The 22,315-nt window shown below is 38.5% G+C and overlaps 1 protein-coding gene across 8 annotated transcripts in view; it reads right to left on the reverse strand.

The window, feature by feature from the left end:
- PUM2 (pumilio RNA binding family member 2) overlaps nt 1-22,315 on the reverse strand; it is a 72,673-nt gene that overhangs the window by 30,465 nt on the left and 19,893 nt on the right. For 6 of the 8 annotated variants that reach the window (XM_086460340.1, XM_086460338.1, XM_086460337.1 and 3 more), the window contains exons 2-10: nt 19,502-19,570; nt 11,050-11,155; nt 10,567-10,754; nt 9,761-9,933; nt 6,153-6,423; nt 5,768-5,861; nt 3,728-3,853; nt 2,425-2,564; nt 539-677 (exon numbers count right to left, since the gene is read on the reverse strand). In XM_086460340.1, the coding sequence (XP_086316466.1) occupies nt 539-677; nt 2,425-2,564; nt 3,728-3,853; nt 5,768-5,861; nt 6,153-6,423; nt 9,761-9,933; nt 10,567-10,754; nt 11,050-11,155; nt 19,502-19,552 (1,288 nt within the window). In that variant the 5' untranslated portion in view covers nt 19,553-19,570. Of the gene's footprint in view, nt 1-538; nt 678-2,424; nt 2,565-3,727; nt 3,854-5,767; nt 5,862-6,152; nt 6,424-9,760; nt 9,934-10,566; nt 10,755-11,049; nt 11,156-17,492; nt 17,496-19,501; nt 19,571-22,315 lie in introns of those variants that run through there. The other 2 variants (XM_086460341.1, XM_086460336.1) reach the window with 2 other exon arrangements.

A 22,315-nucleotide genomic window follows, 5' to 3' on the forward strand; every position in this document is an offset into this window, starting at 1 on the left:
CAGAAGCCATGCACACTAGAAGCATCTGAGACCCCAAGCTTTGGAGTCTTTCCACTTCAAGCATGTTGTGATCTTCAGAGTTGATTAAGCAGTAATTTTCTTTAAAATTTCCTAATTTTGAAATCTGAATTTTAGGTTTTATTATTATATGCCATAAGTAAAAAATTACTTCAGAAAGACAAACTAATACTTTTGATGTATCAAAGTAACCAGACAACTCATGACTTTTTAAGACAGCACGTAGTTGCTTCATTAGATATGAAATTATTCTGCAAAAATCTACGATACAACTTGTGCAAGCATTTGTAACAGCAAATACAGAGAAAACACTCCAAAAAAAAGCCGCCAGGAGGAATTTCTTGTGCTGTAAGAATCCCATGCCAGTATTTTAATCCAACTGAACAACATAAAACTAGATAAAACTCAATTCTAGGAAGCTTACATAACCGTAACAGGACTTCGATAGTTAATCTGTTGTCTAATAACACCAATATTTTAACTTTCAGTGAATCTCTTAATCCACTGATAACATCCATACCTGGCATGCCTGTAGCAAGACCCTGACCAAAAGCCAAAGCTGGATTTGCTGCTGCAGCTGCTGCCAGTGACTCTGCCTGCTGCCCTTGCTGACCCTGATTGGGAGTAAGTGGGCGCTGAGTTGCTCCAGCACGCAAAACCTGGAAGAGACCAATACAACACCCTTTCCTTAACAGGTGAGAAAGCAAGCCCATTATATGCTAAAAAAGGTCTAGAACAGTTGCTTTGCATATTTGATGCCACTTAGCTCTGAATTTCATTTTGAGAATACGCCACCTTACTGGTTTCAAGGACATATACATACAAAGAATAAAAGGCATAAACTATTTTGCTGACAAATGTGACAACAGAATATCTGCCCTGCTCTGGACTCTGGTATGTTCCATCAATATGTATTGTATAATCAATGAGAATAAAGTAAGGAAGAAAATCTGTAAGAGTGATAAATTTATGATCTGCATTATTCATACCTGAACACCTGTCCTTTCCTGAGAAATGCATTTGTTTACATTTTTAGGCAATCAAAATGATGTAAGTCTGAATACTTCAGAGCTTGTAGTTAACTCGTCTAAATAATTAACACCACACTGCCACAATGCTGTAAAAAATGCACCCACGAAGTTTTAAGAATTCACGTAACACTCCATCACCATGCAACACAGGCTTATTTTATTATGTTCTGACAATGTATCTCTGCGAATCTGATTGAAAAGCAACCTAAATTCTTGCAACTACTCTATCCCTCTTGGTTAAAACAATCTTTTCCAGGTCCAAAATAAGAGAGAAATAAAATTTACAATATATCCCCATAAAATATCCTACATGTGATTTGCATAAATTAGATATTAATTTTATAGAGAAAGCAAAAAAAAAAAAAACACCCACTGGAGGGATGAGACACATTCAGTTATCAGTGCAGTTCACTGATAACAACAATCCGGAGGAGGAAAGATCCACCTGAATATTAAAACAGTGATGAAGCTACTCTGGAACTTTATGGTAACCCAGAGTCACTTCTCTTATTAAGTTTATAAGAATGGCACTGAAATTTACCATACTGCTAGGAAAAAAAAAAAACAACAAAGCAAACCAAACACACACACACATTCATTCAAGCATAAGATCATGGTAAGATCTGGGGTTTTCCTTTGTGGAAAAGGCCTTTTGTTTATACTGAAAGATCATCTAATGGTTTTAAAAACACATTCAGGGTAACAACAGAAAAAGTAACATTTTTTTAAAAGTTAAAGAAATGGAAACTTCAACAAGTTCTTGTAATAACTGCTTACTAGATTTACCAAGGCAAAAATAACATATGGCGCATGGTGATGTTGTAATACAATTATTCTGTCTCAGAAAAATATGCAGAGCATTCCCTCTTCTCTATGAAGCAACAAACCTATTGATATTAATCCTCTACTTTTTAAAGGGACAAAGAAAAATGTGTAACATTGCATTTCCCAGCTAGTTAATAAATACACAGATCAATTTTTACCCAAGCTTGAAAGAAAAAATATCCTAAAATTACTGACATATCTCATTTCATCCCCTTATGTCAGCTTCCTAGATTAGTTTTCAACTTTACATTAAGTTTTGAGTAATTGTACAGGCAGCACTACCTAGACATAAACATAACAGCACAGTAACCTGGATTAAAGGAATTATTTTTAATGTTTTTTATTTCAAAATTGGGACTGCAAAATAAGCTGAATATTTAGTATGCAGAAGTGAATTTTTAAAGACTATGATAAGCAATAATGTAAGCAAATTCAGAAATTTTAATATTAATTTATTATTTGATACAACACAACATCTGAATTATGTAAAATTTTCTAGCAGCTGATCCTTATATACTGGAAAATGCACATCTTTTTATGCAGAACATACCGGTTGCTGTCCCTGTTGTGCCTGTGAAGCCGCTTGCTGATTTGCTGTGGTGTTTGCTGCTGCAGCTTGCTGCTGAAATAAATTGGCTGGATACACCCCCCACGGAACACCGTAATACTGAGGTGGAACCACAGCAGGACCTAAAACCAGAAAACATGATTATTCCATCTATTGCAGCTACTTAAAGTAATTGTTTGTATTGTTTGTAGCATCCCTCACTGATCTATCTTCTAAATGTCAAAACAGAAATCAGTATTAAAGAGAAATTAAATCCCATATTAGCCAAAACGATACATGAACACAAGTGGGTTAATTTAAAGGACTCGCATCAAACCACACCTTTTCTCTGAAAAAATACGTATCCCTGTGAGACTCGGGTGGTAAAGGAAAAACTTAAAGTAAGCAAAGCTTGTATACCAAAGAACACTCAAAGTCAGTTTCCATGGTTGGAAAAAAGATCATTTCAGAACATCACGGAATGAACCAAAGTCATCCTCCTGATAGTGATACACTGAGACTTTGATCACTCTGCCTTTCTATATGCTTCCTTTGCTAATAACCACACCGACTGCCTCTGCCTACTCTGTCACACTCTTCAGAGCGGGCACACGTCCCTCTTCCAGTCTAGTGATAAAGACTCCACAGAAGAACGAGCTCTATCACTGTATTGTACACAAAATGCGTTATGTATACATATATTCTAGTTCTTTCTACTGCCTTTCCTGTGAAACCGCCAACTGGAGATACAGGTTTTCCACGACATTTTCCAAAATGTTATGCTCGGGTCTGAGCACTAGCTGGGACTTGAATACTCAGCAGTGTGGTTTCACAGCAGTACCTATTAACCTTTTAAGTTTTCCTGGCTTGGGGTTTATCTGTTGTCTGGGCATTTTAGCACACTGCAGACCATCTTTATTCTCATGCCCACTGGGAATGAGAAAAATCTAGAATTAGAAAAACTAATGCACCGAGTAGACATACAAGGAAGCGCTAGCTGTCTTGGCTTTCGAAAGTAACACTTGCCACTAATGTCAGATGAAACCTTATTAAGGATAAACGTTTTTAGAAGAAACCTAATAATTGCATATAAAAGTCCAGTGTAAAGAAATACTCAGAATCCATATAACAGAAACTGAATCTCTTCACATTTTAGTGAACATTTTCAAAACAGCAGTATTAATTTTCCTACAAGTCCCTCCTTCCTAGAAATACATTTACAAAGAATAAACAGGATGTATTCCAGCTTTTTTCTGATTTCGTTCAGTAAAATTATCACGACATACACTAGAAAGTGTTCAGTTACCTGCTAGGGTAGCTGCTGCAGCTAATCCAGCTGCAGTGTATGGGTCAGTACCTGGAGGAGCAGCACTGATAATGTATGGGTTTGGCACAAAAGCAGCTGGAGCCAAGCCTGCTGAGAATACGCCTGCTACAGTAATAAACAGAGTTTAATTATAGCTAACATACTTAGCAAGCAACATCATATTCAAACCAATCAAATCACAAAGCATATCTGTTGAAATCAGAACTGCTTGTACCTTGGAGGTAGAAGAAATGACAGAATTTCATTGCAGAAATCAACATTTCCATGTCTTCTCACCAGTCCTTTTTTATTAAGCCCAAGGTCTAACAATTTTTTTTTTTTAATTTATTTTCTGGATCTACAGACTCCCAAGAAAATTTCTCTCATGTGTATCTACCCACCTTTATGTAGAAAGGATTATTCAAAGTGGAATTTACCTTGCCCAACTTTAGAAGTTACACTAGTCGTACAACTAAATCTTTATCAGACAAATCATCTAGTGTCTTAAGTGAATCAGCCAGATAGAATGAATTATCTGCTAGCAATACAAATCTCTTTTCACTGACAATAGGAAAAAAAAAAATCTAACCAGATAGTTTAAATCAGATACCTGGCTTTGTAACAGCCAGTTATGAGATGCTAATCTTACTTTCAAGAATCCACATTTGATACAAGGATTGTAACAGAAGGAGAAGACTGAAGAAACTCAAACAAAGCATCGTCACACAGAGTTTCCTCTCTCAGTCAGGTTCATGTACTTTCTCCAATGCTGAGGCAGCAACCAATCCAGCAAGCACAGCACATCAAACCGTGTTCTTCCTTCCAAACAGAAGGCTTCTTGCTAAATTTCTATTAATATGCATATCAGAAGAGGCCGCATTTGAAAAGGGCAAGACACAGCTGACTGCTCAGTCCACACTTTATACAAAGTAGGGGCTTCTCTGAAGTTTGGAAGTCACAGACAGGCAAGAAGGCAGGACTCGTGGACTCAAACATCTCCAGCTGCCACACTCCCAGCTCTAAGACTGTATTAGTCAGCTACATAACACTAAAGATCTGCCATTTCTAAACCCCAACTGTAGGCTGCTGATCCTGTCTGAACAGACCTCACAATCTAGCCAAAAACAAGCCGGCGGGAAACTCAACTGTCACCATGTCGCAGGAGAACACGGACACATCCCTCGGAAGATGCTACTTCCTATTTCTGCCTGATCCCGAGAGCTCTTTTTCCCTTGCAGAGAAAGGGGACAGGGGCACACACCTCAACAGCCTGGTGATGGAGAGCGGGAAGGGCAGCAACCTTTAAACCTGCCCTACACTGTCAGAATTTGGGGAGCTCCCTTCCTGAAATAACGAATTGCTTCCCTGCGTGTTCCAACATCCCTCACCTCAAACACAGTTGTCACTGAAATACAGCCTCCTTCTTGAGTTCCCAGCACACAAAGAACTTTATGCATTTAATTAAGTCACTGAATACTTTAAAAGGACAGAAAAAAAAGCTTGCTAAAGAATTAATTTCATCACAAAGAAAGAATACCACACAAGAATAAACAATTATCTGTTTAAAAGGTGCCATCAACAAGGAAGAACCAATTAACACAAGTTTGATTTCAAAATCCTACTATGCAATGGTTTTTAACTGGATTATTAAAAATACATAACTGCAATAGAATAACAAATTTGCATATTTTTGTATTTTAGTAAATAAAGCTAGTGTTTCTATCACTACTTAGAGCAGAGAAGCTTTCTGACCTTTTCTTCCATCAATTCAACTATTGTGCTACACAAGCAAAAATAATGTTTATTTCTTCGTATACAACAGCCCAAAGTAGGCGAAAATTTACACAACAGAAAACTTTGTCTAAGGACAGGACAGCCTTAAGCAGTCATTCTGAGCAGTTTTCAAGAGAACCACTAAAATGGACCAATGGATCAGCACCTATTTGAATTAAAATACTACGGGTAAAACTGAAAGGATTATACCAAAGCAACACACCCACTTTTGCCAGGGACACCTGCTGTATTACACAAAAACCTCACCTATGTGTGGTTGCTGAGCTGCAGCCAGTGCATACTGCTGCTGCTGGGCTGCTGTTAACTGCTGAACAGTCAGAGCATTAGTCCTCTGGAAAAGCTATTGGAAAAGAACAAAAGATGCATTTCAGTTTTCAAAAGTCAGGGCTATAATATACTGGGATTTACTTAGAAAAAGAGATTTTAAAGCAAGTTTATATCCTAATAAGTTACTAAACTAGAAAATTACACACCAATATTCTTCTAGATTAAATACATATTTATTTGCCTTTGACTAAGTCACAAGCAAAATAAAATCCAATGCATTATATGCTTAAATGACTGATTTATCAAAGAGGATAATGCAAAACTTAAGGGACTAATCTGGTATGTTTTCAAGTCCAGTACTAACCTGCTGCTGAGAACTGTAGTCAAAAAGTCCTACAGTAGCTCCTGCAGAGTCCATTTGTACCTGATTGCCAGGATAGTCAAACTGTAGAGAATCAAGACCAACTTGTTCCATGGCATCTAGATTCTGATTTTCCGGATTTGAAAATTCTTCTACCAGAGGCTTGTGGGCTGTAGGATTGGGAAGTGGACCTAATCCTTCTGCGGTGCTGGGATTGGGGCCCAAGCGTTCAGCTACTTCTGTTGGGGAGGCTTGTCGGCTTCCAGGGGTACGACTGTTCAGAAGAAATTCAAGATAAGACTCTTCAGTCTTAAATGAAGCTGTCCACGGACAGAGTACAGCATTTCTATTTTACACGGATCTCTGAACTCAGAGACTTTACAAAGGGAAGTGACAGACTGATTTTAACAATTTTAACCAGCATGCATTGATGGCTCAAGATAAAGGACACATTTCAAAGTATGATTTTTTTTTTTTTTTTTTTAACTTTAAGACTGTACAGCTTTTCAAATCACTGTGAGAAAAACAAACTAATCTTTGAGGCTCTTTTGAGTGAAACGGAGTGAACTGCGGTCACCTGTAACTTTTGGGAATGGCTCTTTATCGCATTTTGGGAGCAACAGGAATTACTAGAAAATGTATTGAAGAGAAATTAGAAAAAAGAAAAAGAAAAAAAGAAATGGCTAAGTGCATCTCATGCCAAAGGAGAGAAAGAGACAGTAAAACTTCAACTGGAAAAGACAAACATACAATACAGAAAAGAAAAAATACAATATAGCAAGTATCTTTCACATCTGAAAAGCAAACAACACATTTTTTACCTTAAGTAAACTGGACTAATAACCGCCTTGTTTAGCATTTGACTAAAACATTTCATTTCCTACACAACACCAGATGATTAGTCAGGGGGGAAAAATTGTTCCTAATATAACCCCCTTGATTCCATCTCCGTTTCCCTAAAAATAAATACAGCCTGTTGTTCCAGAAGAAAATCTTTAGGATGGAGCAAAACGTAGGTGTTCGATTTCTGTTGACTGTAAGACAGATATGGAAATCATCTACTATGCCAAACCCCTGAAATTGCAGTTTCCAAATATGAAGCGCTGGTGGCGACTGAGATGTGGATAGCTATACTTAGGTATCTCTAGGTGCACTAGTGTTCTAAATTCCCATCAGAGGGTATGAAAATCTAGTCAACACCACTGACAAGACCTAGACAACAACTCAACTGACCAGTCACTAGGTGTTTACTTTAGGGTAAAAGCTGAATTGTTCTCTCATCTCCACCGGCTGTATTGACTATAGCCCCACTGACTACAGGCGAATCTGTGCTCCTATATACAGCTACAGGCAAACACCTAAAGTGAGGCGTCAATAGATTCCCATCCTAAACAGATTCTCAATCCTGTATTTGGTTAGATTTAGGGTAGCTTAATTCGGAATGGTACCCCACCTTCTGTGTCAGGCCACATTGTTTAGACTACCAATTCTCACTCACAAAAATCTAAGTCAACTACCAGGTAGGAGCTGAGTGAGAGAATCTATGATCCCTTAACAGCACTGCTGTGTTGGCAGAACTTAGCAATTATATATTGTTTCTCAGGAAACACACAATTTTCAGTTAAGTTTGCTTTATTTGTGAAAATTGGGCTCAAATACAAAATGCCATCTTGCAGGATGAAACTGCATTTATTCCAGCAGCACACTGCCAGACCAGCGCTGTGTACTGCTAATTCTAGGACAGAGACACAGCCTTACTACTACCTGTTCTCCTCCCTCTTCAGGGCTCCAAAGCTGAAGTATCTGTTCCTCCCTGAAGCACAAGACTAACGCAAAGAAGTCTGCTAGTACTTATGTATTTGCTGATACCAACTCTTAAAGCCATACAGCTAGGAAGCAGTCTTTAGTGAGTTTACTCAACAACACTGTATGATCTACTACTTTAAACAAAATACGTCAAAGAAAAGCAGTTATACTATATTTTTTTTAACATAACCAACCTCATGATGATCATCTGTAACATATTGGCTACCATCTAAGTATCCTAGCTAGAAACCATGTCTTGCTCAATGTACAACACTTGAGTTTGAAGCTACTTAATATTCCTTATTCTTCCCAAGTGACATACAGTATCAATGAATTGAAGAACAAAAGGCAGTTATTTCAGCACATATTTTAGTTTTTAAAAAAGCTGTAAGTACAATAAAAATACAAGGAGGAGGACAGGACAAAGTTTTTTTGTTAATACTTATGTTTACCTAATGTAGGTTGCTCTTTATATGGTGCTGTTCTGTTGCTATAGTTAAAGTTGTGTCAATACTTCAATTATAAACCTCTGTTTAGAGGGCTTTATACCACCACTTTATAGGGCCCACTTAAATTAGATGGCCTTATTTATTTTAAGAGGTTTACTGGCTTTGGATGCTTTTTTGCACTTGTGTATTTTTTAGTAATTTCTCCCTTTAAATAATACAAAAGGTACTTTGCAAGCAACTATTTCAAAATTGAAATAGATACTGGTAAAGAAAAGCAGGACAAAATTTATTCTGCATTTTCTACTGAAGGTAGAATAATGAATAATAATACTGAAGGTAACTTGGTTTATTGCGTGTATTGCAGCATGCATCTGAAAGGAGCTAATCTGAGCTCTCCAATATGCTTGGTGTTATATTCTTTTCAACAATACGTCTCCAAAAAAAAGACTTGAAGAATCCCTCCTCAGCCTCAGGTAAACACATTTTTTAAAGGGTAGAAAATACTTACATATGGGATTTAAACACGCATTTTAATATACTTGTTCCAATTACAAATTAATGAAACCACAACTATTTGGTCATGTTCATCACATTAATACAAATTTATGAGCAGCACTCTAGTTTTCTAATCTTGTTAATTCTTTTGTCTGACAGTTACAAATGCATCACAGTCATTTAAAACCAAACATTATTCCTTTAAAAATATCCAATTGAAAATGTAGTTTAGTATTGGGGAAAAAACCAGGCTGGCTGTGCTGTTATATAGGAGTTCACAGTTGAAAAGCTCAAGCTTGGTCCAATTTTTTTTCCCTTAAGAAAACAACCGAATCACACCACCATTCTACACTGTGAATAGGTGACATTTAACTATGTGAATAGGGAAATACATTGTTTCTCCTTAGTCGAACAAATGGTTTCTAAACAGACTTTTGTGGGGAAATAATTGTGTTAGGCTGTGGTATTCACTAGCAAAATTAGAAGGAAAATTAAAATTCTGTAGGACTTACTCTCTACAACAACAGTCAGATGCAAGAGTATTAAAAAGAAGCAGAGAGAGAAAGGAATTTAGTTTGAAGTTAAAAGGGTTAAAGTTTTCATCCCTCTTTAATTCACCACATTTTGAAGGTACCCATTTACTTCGAATAATTACTATATTAAGATGAATTTTTCTCATGAGAAGTGACACACACATTCATGACATCCTAAGAAACATGTGGCACAGTGGGAAAGGGAGGACGTGAGGTAGGAAGAATCAACCTGCAGCTGGGTAATGTTTAAAGCTGACACACAAACCAGAACTGTAATAATGCCCTTAAGAGACATGCTCGTCTTCTTGAGAAACAGTTAAAAGCTTACTTAAAATCTTTGCAATCGGCATCCATTCCATTTGGCAAACCTCTGCCATTTATTTTAGTAACATCCTCATCATCTCCTTGTTTAAGATCTCTGTTTTTGTCCTCCTCAAATGGAGAAGCCTTGCCTTTCTGATCTCCTTTCTCAGGTCCATCTGTTTCAGCATCTCTAGTGCCCTGAGGAAAAAGAATCTGTTTGATTCTGAATATTGAACAGAACACAATAGGAGCACCACAAGGTGACCTAATTCTACACTACAGTGCACGTAAACAATACAAACAGTTTGTTTTCAATGAAATTGCATTTGGTGGGTAACTTGGTCATCAAGTTTCAACCACATGCAATTAATAACTGCCAAAATGTGAAAAGGAATGCCAAGATTTATAATGGAAGAGCTAACTCAACCTTAACTATAGCGGTGCTGTTAAAGCAGTAACACCTCGAATTAGATACAGTTTATTTTTTTTACACTTAAAACATCTAGCACAAAACAAACCCGCATGGAAACATAGAATAGGAAGATCTAAAATAAAGCCCATCACACATTTTAAATTAAGCTATTCGCAATCTTTTTCCTATCTTTATTTAAAGGTGTTAGAAAGTACTTTTTAAAGACTTTTTAAGATTTAGTCACGATTCCCAAACCACTTCCCTCTTCTGCCCCCTCCAGCCAAGGAAGACAGACACAGATAGCAACTGCACACTCCTTTCTAAAGGAAAATGGACAAATAAGAGCAGAAAATATAAGCATATAAGACAGTAGGACCATAGTAGGTAACTAGGCAAGCTTAACACACCGCATTACTTACAAAAGCTCCTTTCCTAAACCGGGAATCCAATTTATCAGCTGGAGAGGAACTTAACACATATTCTACCATGCTCACTCCAAGGCCACCACTTTCTGATCGTGGAGACAACACAGCATTTACTTCACTGTTTCCATGAAAACCCTGTCCAGGCTTTCTCTGTACCATAATAGGTTGGGACATAGAATGGTCTGTTAAAAACAAATAAATAAATAAAACTATTGTATTTTTTTTAAATTAACTCGTAATGTTTTTGCATTTCGTTACAGATGCAATATTAAACAAGATCAATACTAAATTAAATTAAAAATTCCAAATCCCAGCTTCAAAAAAGTGTTATTGGCACACAACCACCAATGCAGTGTACAATTTCACAATTAAAATTAAAGGAAAATAAAATTCAATACATAATACACATTCATTAACGTTGAAATAACATTTAGTAAACATGACTGATTAATCAACACGTATACATCAATCACTTACGAGGAGTTCCCCATGCAGTCTCTCTCCACTCATCACCAAGGAATATCCCTTTTTGTCCATCTTTTGCTGGATCATCAGGTTCCCAAAACTTTTTGGCTGGTAAAAGCTGTTCCAAAAGAGAAAATGGTTTTATTTAAAAATGCTTATGAATAGGCAAAAAATAGCAGTATTATTAAGTGGATATGCAAGTAACTGATTTTAGATACCACAGTCAGCTTCATGTAAGGAAGCACGCCTTGCCAGGGAATAACTGTAAACCCCTAAAAGTTCTGTTCTGTTACTGAAGCTGATGCTGTATAAAGAAACTGCTCAAATGACCCCAACAAGACTGAGATTCTGAAGGTATGGAGGAGATACAAAATACAGAAGCAGCTGTGAACAAAGCTCATCAAATTAATCCCTGTGTTAAACCAAGTCAATCCTCTCAGAAACTTTAACTAACGCTGCCTTCTTTCCATGTTGGCTCAAAAGCTTGGCCTTTAACTAATACTGTCATGATAACCAGGAGCAGCAGCAGCTCACTGTAAAGTTCTGCTCACTCAGAAATGCATCATGTTCCAAATTTTAGAAAGCAACTAACTACACACGGTGGCAAGCCAGCTCCTTTAGACCACAGGGATCTGCCGGTTACAATCCACGACCTTTAAACTTGAAGTTCCACATACCAATGATTTCATTTAGCTGTATGATTTTTTTTTTCACTACTAGTTTTAAATCCAAAATTTTCAAGTTAGACCAGTCTCACTTCTTGTACTGTCTTTGATGACAGAAGACTTAGTGCGACATGACAGAAGCACCACACAAACAAAGGGTCTTTGCTCAAGAGCTTGTGGGGCTCCACCGGTCTTGCCTGTGACAAGCTGGGGGATGATACGGCACAGTAAAGAGGGACAGGGTGCTAGCGAGGGCCCTCAGCCTGTCGCTCTGAGGCGTGCTGGGTACACTGCAGCGCACCTGAAGTCTTACAGAGGTGACCCAGGCACTTCTGAGGTAACAGGAGCGAGCCAGCAGGGAAACACCGGTGAAATCCCTCAAAGGAATTAAGTGGTCCTCTAAGGAGACACAGCCAACAGCCCAGTTGCAGTGCCTCTACACCAGTGCACACAGCACGGGCAACAAACAGGAGCAGTTGGAAGCCACTGTGCTGCTAGAAAGACACAACCTGGTTGCTGTTACTGAAACTTGCTGGGAGGAATCCTGTGACTGGAGTGCTGCTACTGATGACTACAGGCTGTTCAGGCGAGGAAGGAGGGCAGAGGTGTTGCCTTCTACATCAAGAAATGGACAGAGCGTGAAGAGCTGTCTCTGAACAACAGCCACGAGCAGGTTGAAAGCTTATGGGTAAAAATCAGAGACCGAGGCAACACAGGGAACCTTGTGGCTGGGGTCTACGACAAGCTGCCTGACCAGGGGACGAAGTCTTCTTACTCCAGCTACAGGAGGTTTTGTGCTCGCAGGCTCTCGTCCTGCTGGGGGACTTCAGCCACCCCAACATCTGCTGGAAAAGTAGCACGGTGAGCTGTAGGCAATCCAAGAGACTCCTCGAGTGCATGGAGGATAACTTAAGCCAGGTAACAGACAGCCCTACTAGAGGGGATGCCATACTGGACCTGCTGGTCACCAATGCGAGTGAGAGAACCGGTGACATCAGGATTGGAGGCAGCCTGGGTTGCAGTGATCACGCGCTGGTGGAGTTCAGAGTCCTGAGGGATACGGGTCAGGCAAAGACTAAAGTCAAGACCCTGAATTTTAGGAAAGCAACCTTCCAGCTCTTCAAGAAGCTAGTCAATAGGACACCCTGGGAAGTTGCTCTCAGGGACAAGGGAACAGAACAGAGCTGGCAGATCTTTAAGGACACTTTCCATAGAGTGCAAGAGCTCTTGATCCCCAGGTGCAGGAAATCAGGAAAGCAAGGCAAGAGACCAGCATGGCTGAGTTGAGACCTGCTGGGCAAACTGAAGGGCAAGAAGGAAATGCACAGGCAGCAGAAGCAGGGACAGGTATCCTGGGAAGAGTAGAGGGACATTTCCTAGTGTAGGGATGGGGTCAGGAAGGCTACCGCACAGCTGGAGCTGAACTTGGCAAAGGATGAAAAGAAGGGCTTCTACAGATATGTCAATCAGAAAAGGAAGGGTAAAGAAAGCGTATCCCACCAACAAGAAAGACTGGCAAGCTGGTAACAACAGACGAGGAGAAGGCTGAGGTACTCAACTTTTTTGCCTCAAACTTCACTGGCAACCTCTCCTCCCTCACCTCTCATGAGGATGGGCTGCAAAGTCCCTCCCACTGTAAAGAGAGGATCAGGTTTGTGATCACCTAAGGAACCTGAACATCCGTAAATCTATGGGAAACGATGAGGTGAATCCCAGGGTCCTGAGGGAATTGGCTGAGGTAGTCGCCAAGCCACTCTCCATGACATTTGAAAAGTCACTGCAGCCAGGTCAAGTCCCTGGTGACTGGAAAAAGGGAAACATTGCACCCATTTTTAAAGAGTAGAAAGGAGGACCCTGGGAACTACCAACCTGTCAGCCTCACCTCTGTGCCTGGGAAGATCATGGAATAGATCCTCCTAGAAGCTACGCTAATGAACGTGGAGGACAGGGAGGTGACTGGTGACAGCCAGCATGGCTTCACCAAGGAGAAGTCTTGCCTGAACAACCTAGCGGCCTGCAATGACAGTGACTACATCAGTGGACAAGGGAAGAGCTACAGATGCATCTATTGTAACTTCTGTAAGGCCTTTGACACAGTCCCCCACAACACCCTTCTCTCTAAATAGGAGAGATTTGGATTTGATGAGTGGACTGTACAGTGCGTGAGGAATTGGTTGGGTGGTTGCATCCAGAGGGTAGTGGTCCATGGCTTGATGTCCAGATGGAGATCAGTGACGAGTGGCGTCCCTCAGGGGTTCGTACTGGGAGCAGTGCTGTTTAATATCTTCATCGTAAATGTAGATGGTGGTATGAAGTGCACCCTCAGCAAATTTGCAGATGACACCAAGCTGAGTAGTGCAGTTGACATGCCTGAGGGACAGGATGACATCCAGAGGGACCTCAACAAGCTTCAGAATTGGACCTGTGTGAACCTCATGAGGTTCAACGAGGCCAAGTGCAAGGTCATGCACCTGGGTCAGAGCAACCCCTGGTATCAATACAGGCTGGGGGATGAAGGGATTGAGAACAGCCCTGCCGAGAAGGACTTGGGGGTACTGGTGGACGAAAAACCGGACATGAGCTGGCAGGCCACAAGGACAATCGTACTGTGGGCTGCATCAAAAGAAGTGTGGTCAGCAGGTAGAAGAAAGTGATTCTGCCCCTCCACTCCGCTCTCATGAGACACCACATGGAGTGCTGTGTCCAGCTCTGGAATCTTGAGTACGCAAAAGACATGGACCTGTTGGAACGGGTCCAGAGGAGGCCATGAAGATGATCAGGGGGCTGGAGCACCTCCCCTACAAGGACAGGCTGAGAGAGCTGGGGTTGTTCAGCCTGGAGAGGAAAAGGCTTCAGGGAGACCTTATTGCGGCCTTTCAGTACTTAAAGGGGGCCTATAAGAAAGATGGGGGCGAGCTTTTTAGCAGGGCCTGTTGCAACAGGACAAGGAGCAACAGTTTTAAACTAAAAGAGGGTAGATTCAGACTAGATATAAGGAAGAATTTTTTTACAATGAGGGTGGTGGTGAAACACTGAAATAGGTTGCCCAGAGAGGTGGTAGAAGCCCCATCCCTGGAAACATTCAAGGAGAGGTTAGGTGAGGCTCTGAGCAACCTGATCTGGCTAAAGATGTCCCTGTGCACTGCAGGGGGCTGGACTAGACGGCCTTTAAAGGTTCCTTCCAACCCAAACTATTCTATGATTCTATGAAAAATACCTCAAATGTCAGCATTCTTTCCACTTTTACTTTATTCCTCTAACTTTTCCCATTGGTAGCAGTACAACTGCCAAACTCTGCATTTCACATTTTCTCTTGAATATGTAATTAAAAATCTGGATTCTCAAGCTATATATTACGTACTTTACAATGTCCATCAACTGAAACTACAATGCAAACAACTTGCAAAAAAAAAAATAAGACCTCCGAGGACAGGGTCACAATCAATGGATTTTGCAAAATGTGATGTTCAACGTAAAATTTTAAATTTCATGAATTTAGAAAAAATGGAATCTCAAAGCTTTGTTCGCTACAAATGAGTATGTTCTGGAGCTTTGATCCTCCTGTCTAAAAAGCCCTTCTGAACTTCACAGCTGCTTAGTATGGGCCTTAATGAAACTACTAACAAGAGTATTACTTTAGGTATTCCTCAATGTAGCATTGTGGGACAGCGGCAGAACAGAAAGCAAGCATTTCATGCTATCTATGAAACCTTGGTTTTGAGTAAGACTCACATTTTATTTTAAACACAGTCTAAGACAAGTTCAAGTATTTGTCCAGCTGAGATAAGAGCCATGAGAAATACAAAAATGAAAGTGTCACAACCTAACACAACCATACCAGCATGAAACAGATCAAGTAATATCTTGCGGGTTGTAAAATGAGCATCACCTTAAAGTCTGCTTACTCTGAAATTAGTAAATTCCACTATCAGACAGGTGTTCAGAGAACACAATGTTAAGAACAATATGGAAATTTAGAGCAGAACATGTGGGTTTTGATTTCAAAATTCATTTGCAGGATTTCTATCAGAGGAAAAAAACTGTCCACTGGTAGAAAGCGGCAATAATCCTCACTGCAAAAGTACAGGTTGTTTTGGGCGGATTTTGTTGTTCTTTGGGTTTTTTGGGGTTTTTTAGGTTTGCTTTGGTGGTGTGTTGGGGGTTTGTTTGTTTGTTTGGTCTTTTTTAACAACATACTCTCAAATTCCAAACAGATATATTCAACTTTCTGGGGTCTTCTTATCCTCTGGTACACAAAGAATACAGAATATCTATTAAAAAAAAATAACGCATCATCTATACCCCCTATACCTCAGGAGGCTAAATTTAAACTGCATCCTACTGAAGATCACGCAGATTTACAGAAAAAAATTTGTTAGAATTTCTACACAACGAAGTCGTCCCTCAAATTTTTAAATAAAAGGAGTTTTTTAAAGTTTGTAATTTCACACCTCCCTGAGGGCCAGTGATTTAGATTTATTATTTACTTATTTTTGACAGATGATAGATATGACATACTATGCTCTTTTTAAAGGGATGTTTTTTTACTATCGGATTGCCATATAAATGAGCAGCCCTAGCAGCTGTCAACTATTTAATTGTGGAACTCAAAAAGAGTACTTTTCAGAAAAACAAAACAAGCGTGTTCTTTAACAGACAAGGAAAAAAACCCCACTTGATTTCTACTGAAAAAGACTTGATCAAGAAGCAACCATTACAAATTAATACAAGTAGCTAAAATCATCGTGTTTTACCCTTTGATAACATGCATTTTGCTCAATTTTTCCTGCATTTAATTCAATAAAAAAGAACCTTTACAAAGATACATCCAATCCTAATTCAAAATAATGGCAAAGATTGGTGTATTTCTTACTGAGCTATTCCAACAGTACGCTAAGAAGTGTCTTTTTTCAGTATCAGCAGTGATCCCTTTATGTCTCTGCCAGATGAACAAAGCCCTTTTCTATGCACAGATAATAACCAATTATGCTAAAGCTGCCTCTTAACCAGCTCTCTGATAAGTAACTGCACAGTCTCAATTACTGGCTCTTGAATTAGGGATTTTTTTTTATTATTTCTTTTATTTATTTTTAAGATCACAAGTTACTCCTACAGAGCCTTCTACAATTTCTCTGAATTAAGTTTTGACCCCAGAAATAGATACATTGTCCCTAAGATTAAATTTGTGTGTGCTTTGACCTTGTAAATTTCTATAAGAATAGACATTATCAAAAAAAATACTTAGTTTTATATTCTCTTCGGCAAATTAGTTTTCTGTATGCCTGTATTAGGTCACACTGAAGGTCTTGAAGCCCACTATGCTGGCCCTGAAATAGCAAACAACAGATGCCTAGAAAAGAGAAATAGCACCACGTGTCAGTATTTCTTCACAGTATTATCACGACCTTAAGGGTCATGATAGCTTTTGGGAACTGGAGCCAGAAGCATCATCTGTGTTTAACTAATTTAACAGCTAAAATTTTAGGAGACATTTAGAGAAAGACACCTGCAATACAGCAGATCTCTTGCTAATAAAACTTTAAATTTATTCTGTAAAGAAACAGACTAACAAAAAATTGCAAGACAAACAGATCGAGGATATGGTACATCTGGCTCATGTTATGCTGCCCCATTCCCAATACTGATTGATATCAGGCTCCATCTGACTGCAGCTCAGAAGTACAGCTTAACAGAAGGATTTCCAGTACGTATTATTTCCAAAACATGTTATGGTACAATGAAAACAGATTTTATTCTATATTCCTTTACATTAGCACATGGAAGAGATACTTGCTTGAGGATTCAGACAGTCTTGATTTTAGTAATGATGTGAAAATACTTAACAGCCTCCTAATGCCAAGTACTGATTCCCAGCCGAGGAAAAAAAAAAAACACAACACCAAGAAGGATTAGTGTTATGAATAAGAAATTCCTTTCAGTTCAGAGGGGGGGAAGGAAAAAAAAAAAAAGAAAAAAAAAGAATCTATCCAGACAGAGAAAATGAGGAAGCGAACAATATCCCAATAGCTAGAAGCAGATCACTTGATGTGACCTCCCTTTCACACCTTTCGAACTAGACAGAGGACAACACATAAGAACATACAACTACCAATTCTAGCTTACAGGGGTATTTATGTGGACATCTCATTCAATATTTTGGAAGGTTATAACAAAATAAAAAATGTTAAAACCACCACAGAACCTATTCCAGAACTACTTTATTGTTCTGCAATACATTAAGAAATTTACTGAGTAAGGCAACCTAGCTATGTCAATCTGTATTACCCCAAGATACCTGGAAGACACTGTTGAAACGAAAGACATGTTTTTGGGGTTGGGGTGGTGGTATGCTTTCTTTTTTTAAAAAAAAAAAAAAAAAAAAAATTCACAGATCCACAGAATACCACGAAAACAAACAAAATCATAAACATACAGAACTATCTCTCTCTGTCTGAAATAACCTAAAACAAAGATCTGTATGAGCAGTCACATATATCTCAATTTAATTCCCAGGAATTTGTGCCACCCTTACTTTCACTGCTTCCAATCTTTCAGAGTACTTTGTGGGGTGGCAAAAAGAACAAACAGCGATATAAATCTTACCATCCACTCTATCACACTGTTGGTACTATCACAGATACCTTACTAACACCTTTAGCTTTCAAAAGGAGTTTTAAGAGCTTGGGCAGGGGAAAGTAAGCATATCCAAAGGTGGCTACTTGGCTTTCAAAAGAACAAGGCTTCATCTATTACTGCTTTTTCAAATGTGAGATGGTTCAAGAAAGTCAACATGGAACCTTGGATGAAGCAAAAACTGCTGAAAAGCCAACTGGTTAAATGCTTCAATAAAGTAAAAAGATCAAGTAAGAATAGCCATTTTTCAGCCCAGAAATACTCAACAACTAGAACACGGCATTTGTTTTTCATTGGTAAGTTATAGTTTCCGTAGAGATCACAGTCCTACCATCATTTTAAGAAGTTAAGCTGGAATACTGTCACTGGTTCAATTATCAACTGACCTAGGTAAATACCCAGCAAGACAAAAGGATCAGCATGTCAAATCGTAGTTCAACGTGAATTTGTTTCGTTACCATGTTCTGTCAGGACAAGCAACCATAATGCATGTTGATTACTTTCTAAATAGTTCAGGGAACTGCTTTTAAAGGAGTCATCCTCCACGATCTTAAATTTATTCCCCAGCCTCCCTCAGAAGTACACAGACTCAAAAAAAACCCCAAACAAACCAAAACAATCACAAAAAGTCCTTCTTCCCTCTAGCTGAATTATATAACAGCACTTTCCACCTTGGTTAAAAATCTTCTTTTAAGGAGTAATTACCAGTACAGAAAAAAAAAAAAAAATAGAAAATTACCACACATTTGTGCTAGGGTATGCCAGTTTCACTTTTTCTGGAGTCAAACCTTTTTCAGATCTCAGTCTCCTTGGCTTCTCAGAGATAGCAAGCAATTGTTTAACTAGCTCAGATACAGTGACACTGAAAACACGCCTCATTTCATAGAGCTGCATCAACTTTCAAATTAATTACCCTGTCACTTCCCTGAGAGTATCAAGTCATCCAGTAAGACTGACATAGTAACACCAGTGGATCCAGTCAACAAGCATCCCAGTGCTCTTGCAAACTGTCCAGTTTATCTTCACCTTAGAACAGAAATCTTCAGCTGCCTGGAAAATCAGTGGTCTTAAGAGAAGCTCTTTGCTTCATATCATATTATTTAATATTCTTAAATGGTATCAACATTTCCAAACCACCAACTGGGTTTTCAACCCTCAATAATTACCTCTCCCATTCCCCGAGATTCTAGGGCAAGAGCTTGAAACTCATGATTCATCTCATCCACAGATCGAACCTGTAGGTGGAAAAACAAGAGTGATCCATTAGTCAAATATATTTTCAAAAGCTGAGTTTGTAATACTCCACAATATTTTTGACAACTGAAAGCACAAACAAAATTTGCTACTCAGTCTAGGCTGATCATGAGTTTAGACTTCATGAAGAGATACAGTTAGTGACCAATTTCATGACCCATGCTAATGTAACAACATGCAAGAAATCCTGAGAGACTTAAAAATTTTAATCTTATATCCAGATGGGTATCACTCACTATGGAAACAATGACCAATATTAAATTTGGAAAAAAAAAAAAAAACAAAAAAAAAACCCACAAAAAACCCCAAACCACCACACACAAAAAAAGTGAAATTAAAGATTTGGACAGACAATACCCTTTGGAAAGCAGACGAACCACTGCACACAATGTTACTGACTACACTTAGCAGCAGACAAAGAAAAGCTCACAAGATAGGCCACAAAAGCTACCAGCAATGCATTACTCTTAAAATCTAGTAACTGACTGCATTATCACAATTTCTCGTGCTTTCTTCCAGGAAATAGCACTCTTCCTTCTCTGTGTGTTGGCTGTCTTTCTTTGTTGTAAATACGAAAGGTATATTACTAAAGCAAGAGTTGCTGCTGCAACAAACCACCTCCTTTCCCACAGCATGCAGACACAATGCACTGGATGAATTCTTTCCACAAGGAATTTTCAAAGCCATGACAAGCTTAGAAAAACAAATAAAAAAAGGGAAATTCAGAGTTGTTTCTCCCCTTCCCTTCTTTCTCAACAGCAAGACGCAGCAGGGTAAAATGGTAAAGTTATTCAAATTCAAAGTAAAATGAAAGTTTCCCTCCCAACATCAGTCTCTCCTGAGGAGTTAATTTCACCTAGTAAACCCATCTGTTTACATTAACAAATAAAATAAAGTTACTCCATAGAGCTGATAACACATTAAGATCACTTTTCAAAAAATACTCAAATAAAGAAACGACCTTGTGCTTTTTTAATATTCTGCCACAAACAACTTTTCCAATTCTTTCTTAGCATTGAAAAAGTGTTAATTATCTGTCAATAGATGCTCTATTCTCAAAATTCTATGTGTAAATATTGTTATTGCCCCATAATCATTATAAGCCATTAACTTTTGAGGTTAAATGTTTCTGTACTTCTGTACTTTTGAGGAAGAAATTCCACAGGTCAAAGAAATATTGCCTCAGAAAGAACAATATTTTAGTCAAGATGGATTCTGAAATAAATTCCCAACAATCTTAGTGAGTTACTGAAGAGCAAAATTCAAGCATTGGCACAGGCTGTCCAGGGAAGTCGTGGAGTCACCATCCCTGGAGGTGTTCAAAAAACGTTTAGATGTGGCACTTGGAGACATGGTTTAGTGGGCACGGTGGGGTTGGGCTGGTGGTTTGACTTGATGATCCAACCTTAATGATTTTACAATTCTTTGAAATTTAGTTTCACAGTGAATTACAAGGGTGGGGGAACCCATAAAATCAGCACCTTGACCTTTTTTCCAGTGATGCTGACATTTAAGTCTATTAGGTTCATTTTACTCTTTTAAAAACTGAATGCAGATTTTCATGTATCCTTAAAAAAGCTAAAGACATTTTTTCAAATGAACTAAAAAATAAATTATTTATAATTTATACGCAAGAAGGGGTTTTATCAGCTCCAAGGGATAATCAAATCTTTGTGGCTGCACATAGAAAAAAATAACTGCAGAAGAGGAATTATTTAGAAAGAAAAATCAGAAATTCAAATTTTGAAGACTTCTGAATTTGGGTATGACAGTTTCTGAAAACAGAATTTCTTCTATAGATGGTTGAGAGAGTCGATTATCTTACCAGAAGCTGCTCTCCCATGCCAAAGTCATGCACTTTAGTTTAAAATACAATCAAATATTAAATTAGATACTTCTGTCTCAAAAGGTGGTTTTGGTCTAACATTATTTCTAAACAAAATTTTTAGCTAACGCTTTCCAAACTATATTTGCCATAAACACTACCCAAATCACTGTTAGATAAAAAATAACTAAAAACTTTTTTTTTCCCCCGAGCAGTTCAGAGTCACCTCTAAGTTTTCTGAAACTGTAAATAAACTTTACTACACTGAACATTGATTTTGCTCACTGGCCCCTTTCTTAAAAACATGGAATTTAAGTTAGTGTTACATATTGCTATCAGCAGCAAGAGAAATAATACAGTCCTTTTACTGTAGCAAATAAAGTCTCCGTTTTCGTTTCCATCAAAAAAGCAGCTCACAAAACTCTGTCCCCTATCCTGCATACATCTCTCAGGTCAGTTTACAGATTGGAGAAAATACAGGCAGCACTAATACCTTCTGAAGAACTGTTTCCTCCAATGCCAGCCCTCTCACTACAATGACAGAAGAAAATATCCAGAATAATGACCACCAAGCTAGATCTACTACATATAAAGACATGCCCTCTCCCAAAAGGAGAAACTTCAGTTAGGATCACCTTTATTACTGGGGAGTTTTATTGTCTCTAATTTGGTGCCAACATTCACCTAATTCATATGCTCCAGAAATAAACACTTTCAATACATACCTTTTTAACCTCAAATTCAGAACATTCAAAAAAAGAATTTATCTTTTTTTAATCATTCCATTTTACCTGGAATAATTCATAAATCAAAAAAAGAGAGACCTATGAAACATACTGCTCAACATTCACAATTTTTTCCCGGTTTTGGTTGATTACATCTCTTCTCTTGTTTGTTTTGC

Source organism: Leptosomus discolor, chromosome 2 (genome assembly GCF_034619465.1).
Source record: "Leptosomus discolor isolate bLepDis1 chromosome 2, bLepDis1.hap2, whole genome shotgun sequence".
NCBI lineage: Eukaryota > Metazoa > Chordata > Aves > Leptosomiformes > Leptosomidae > Leptosomus > Leptosomus discolor.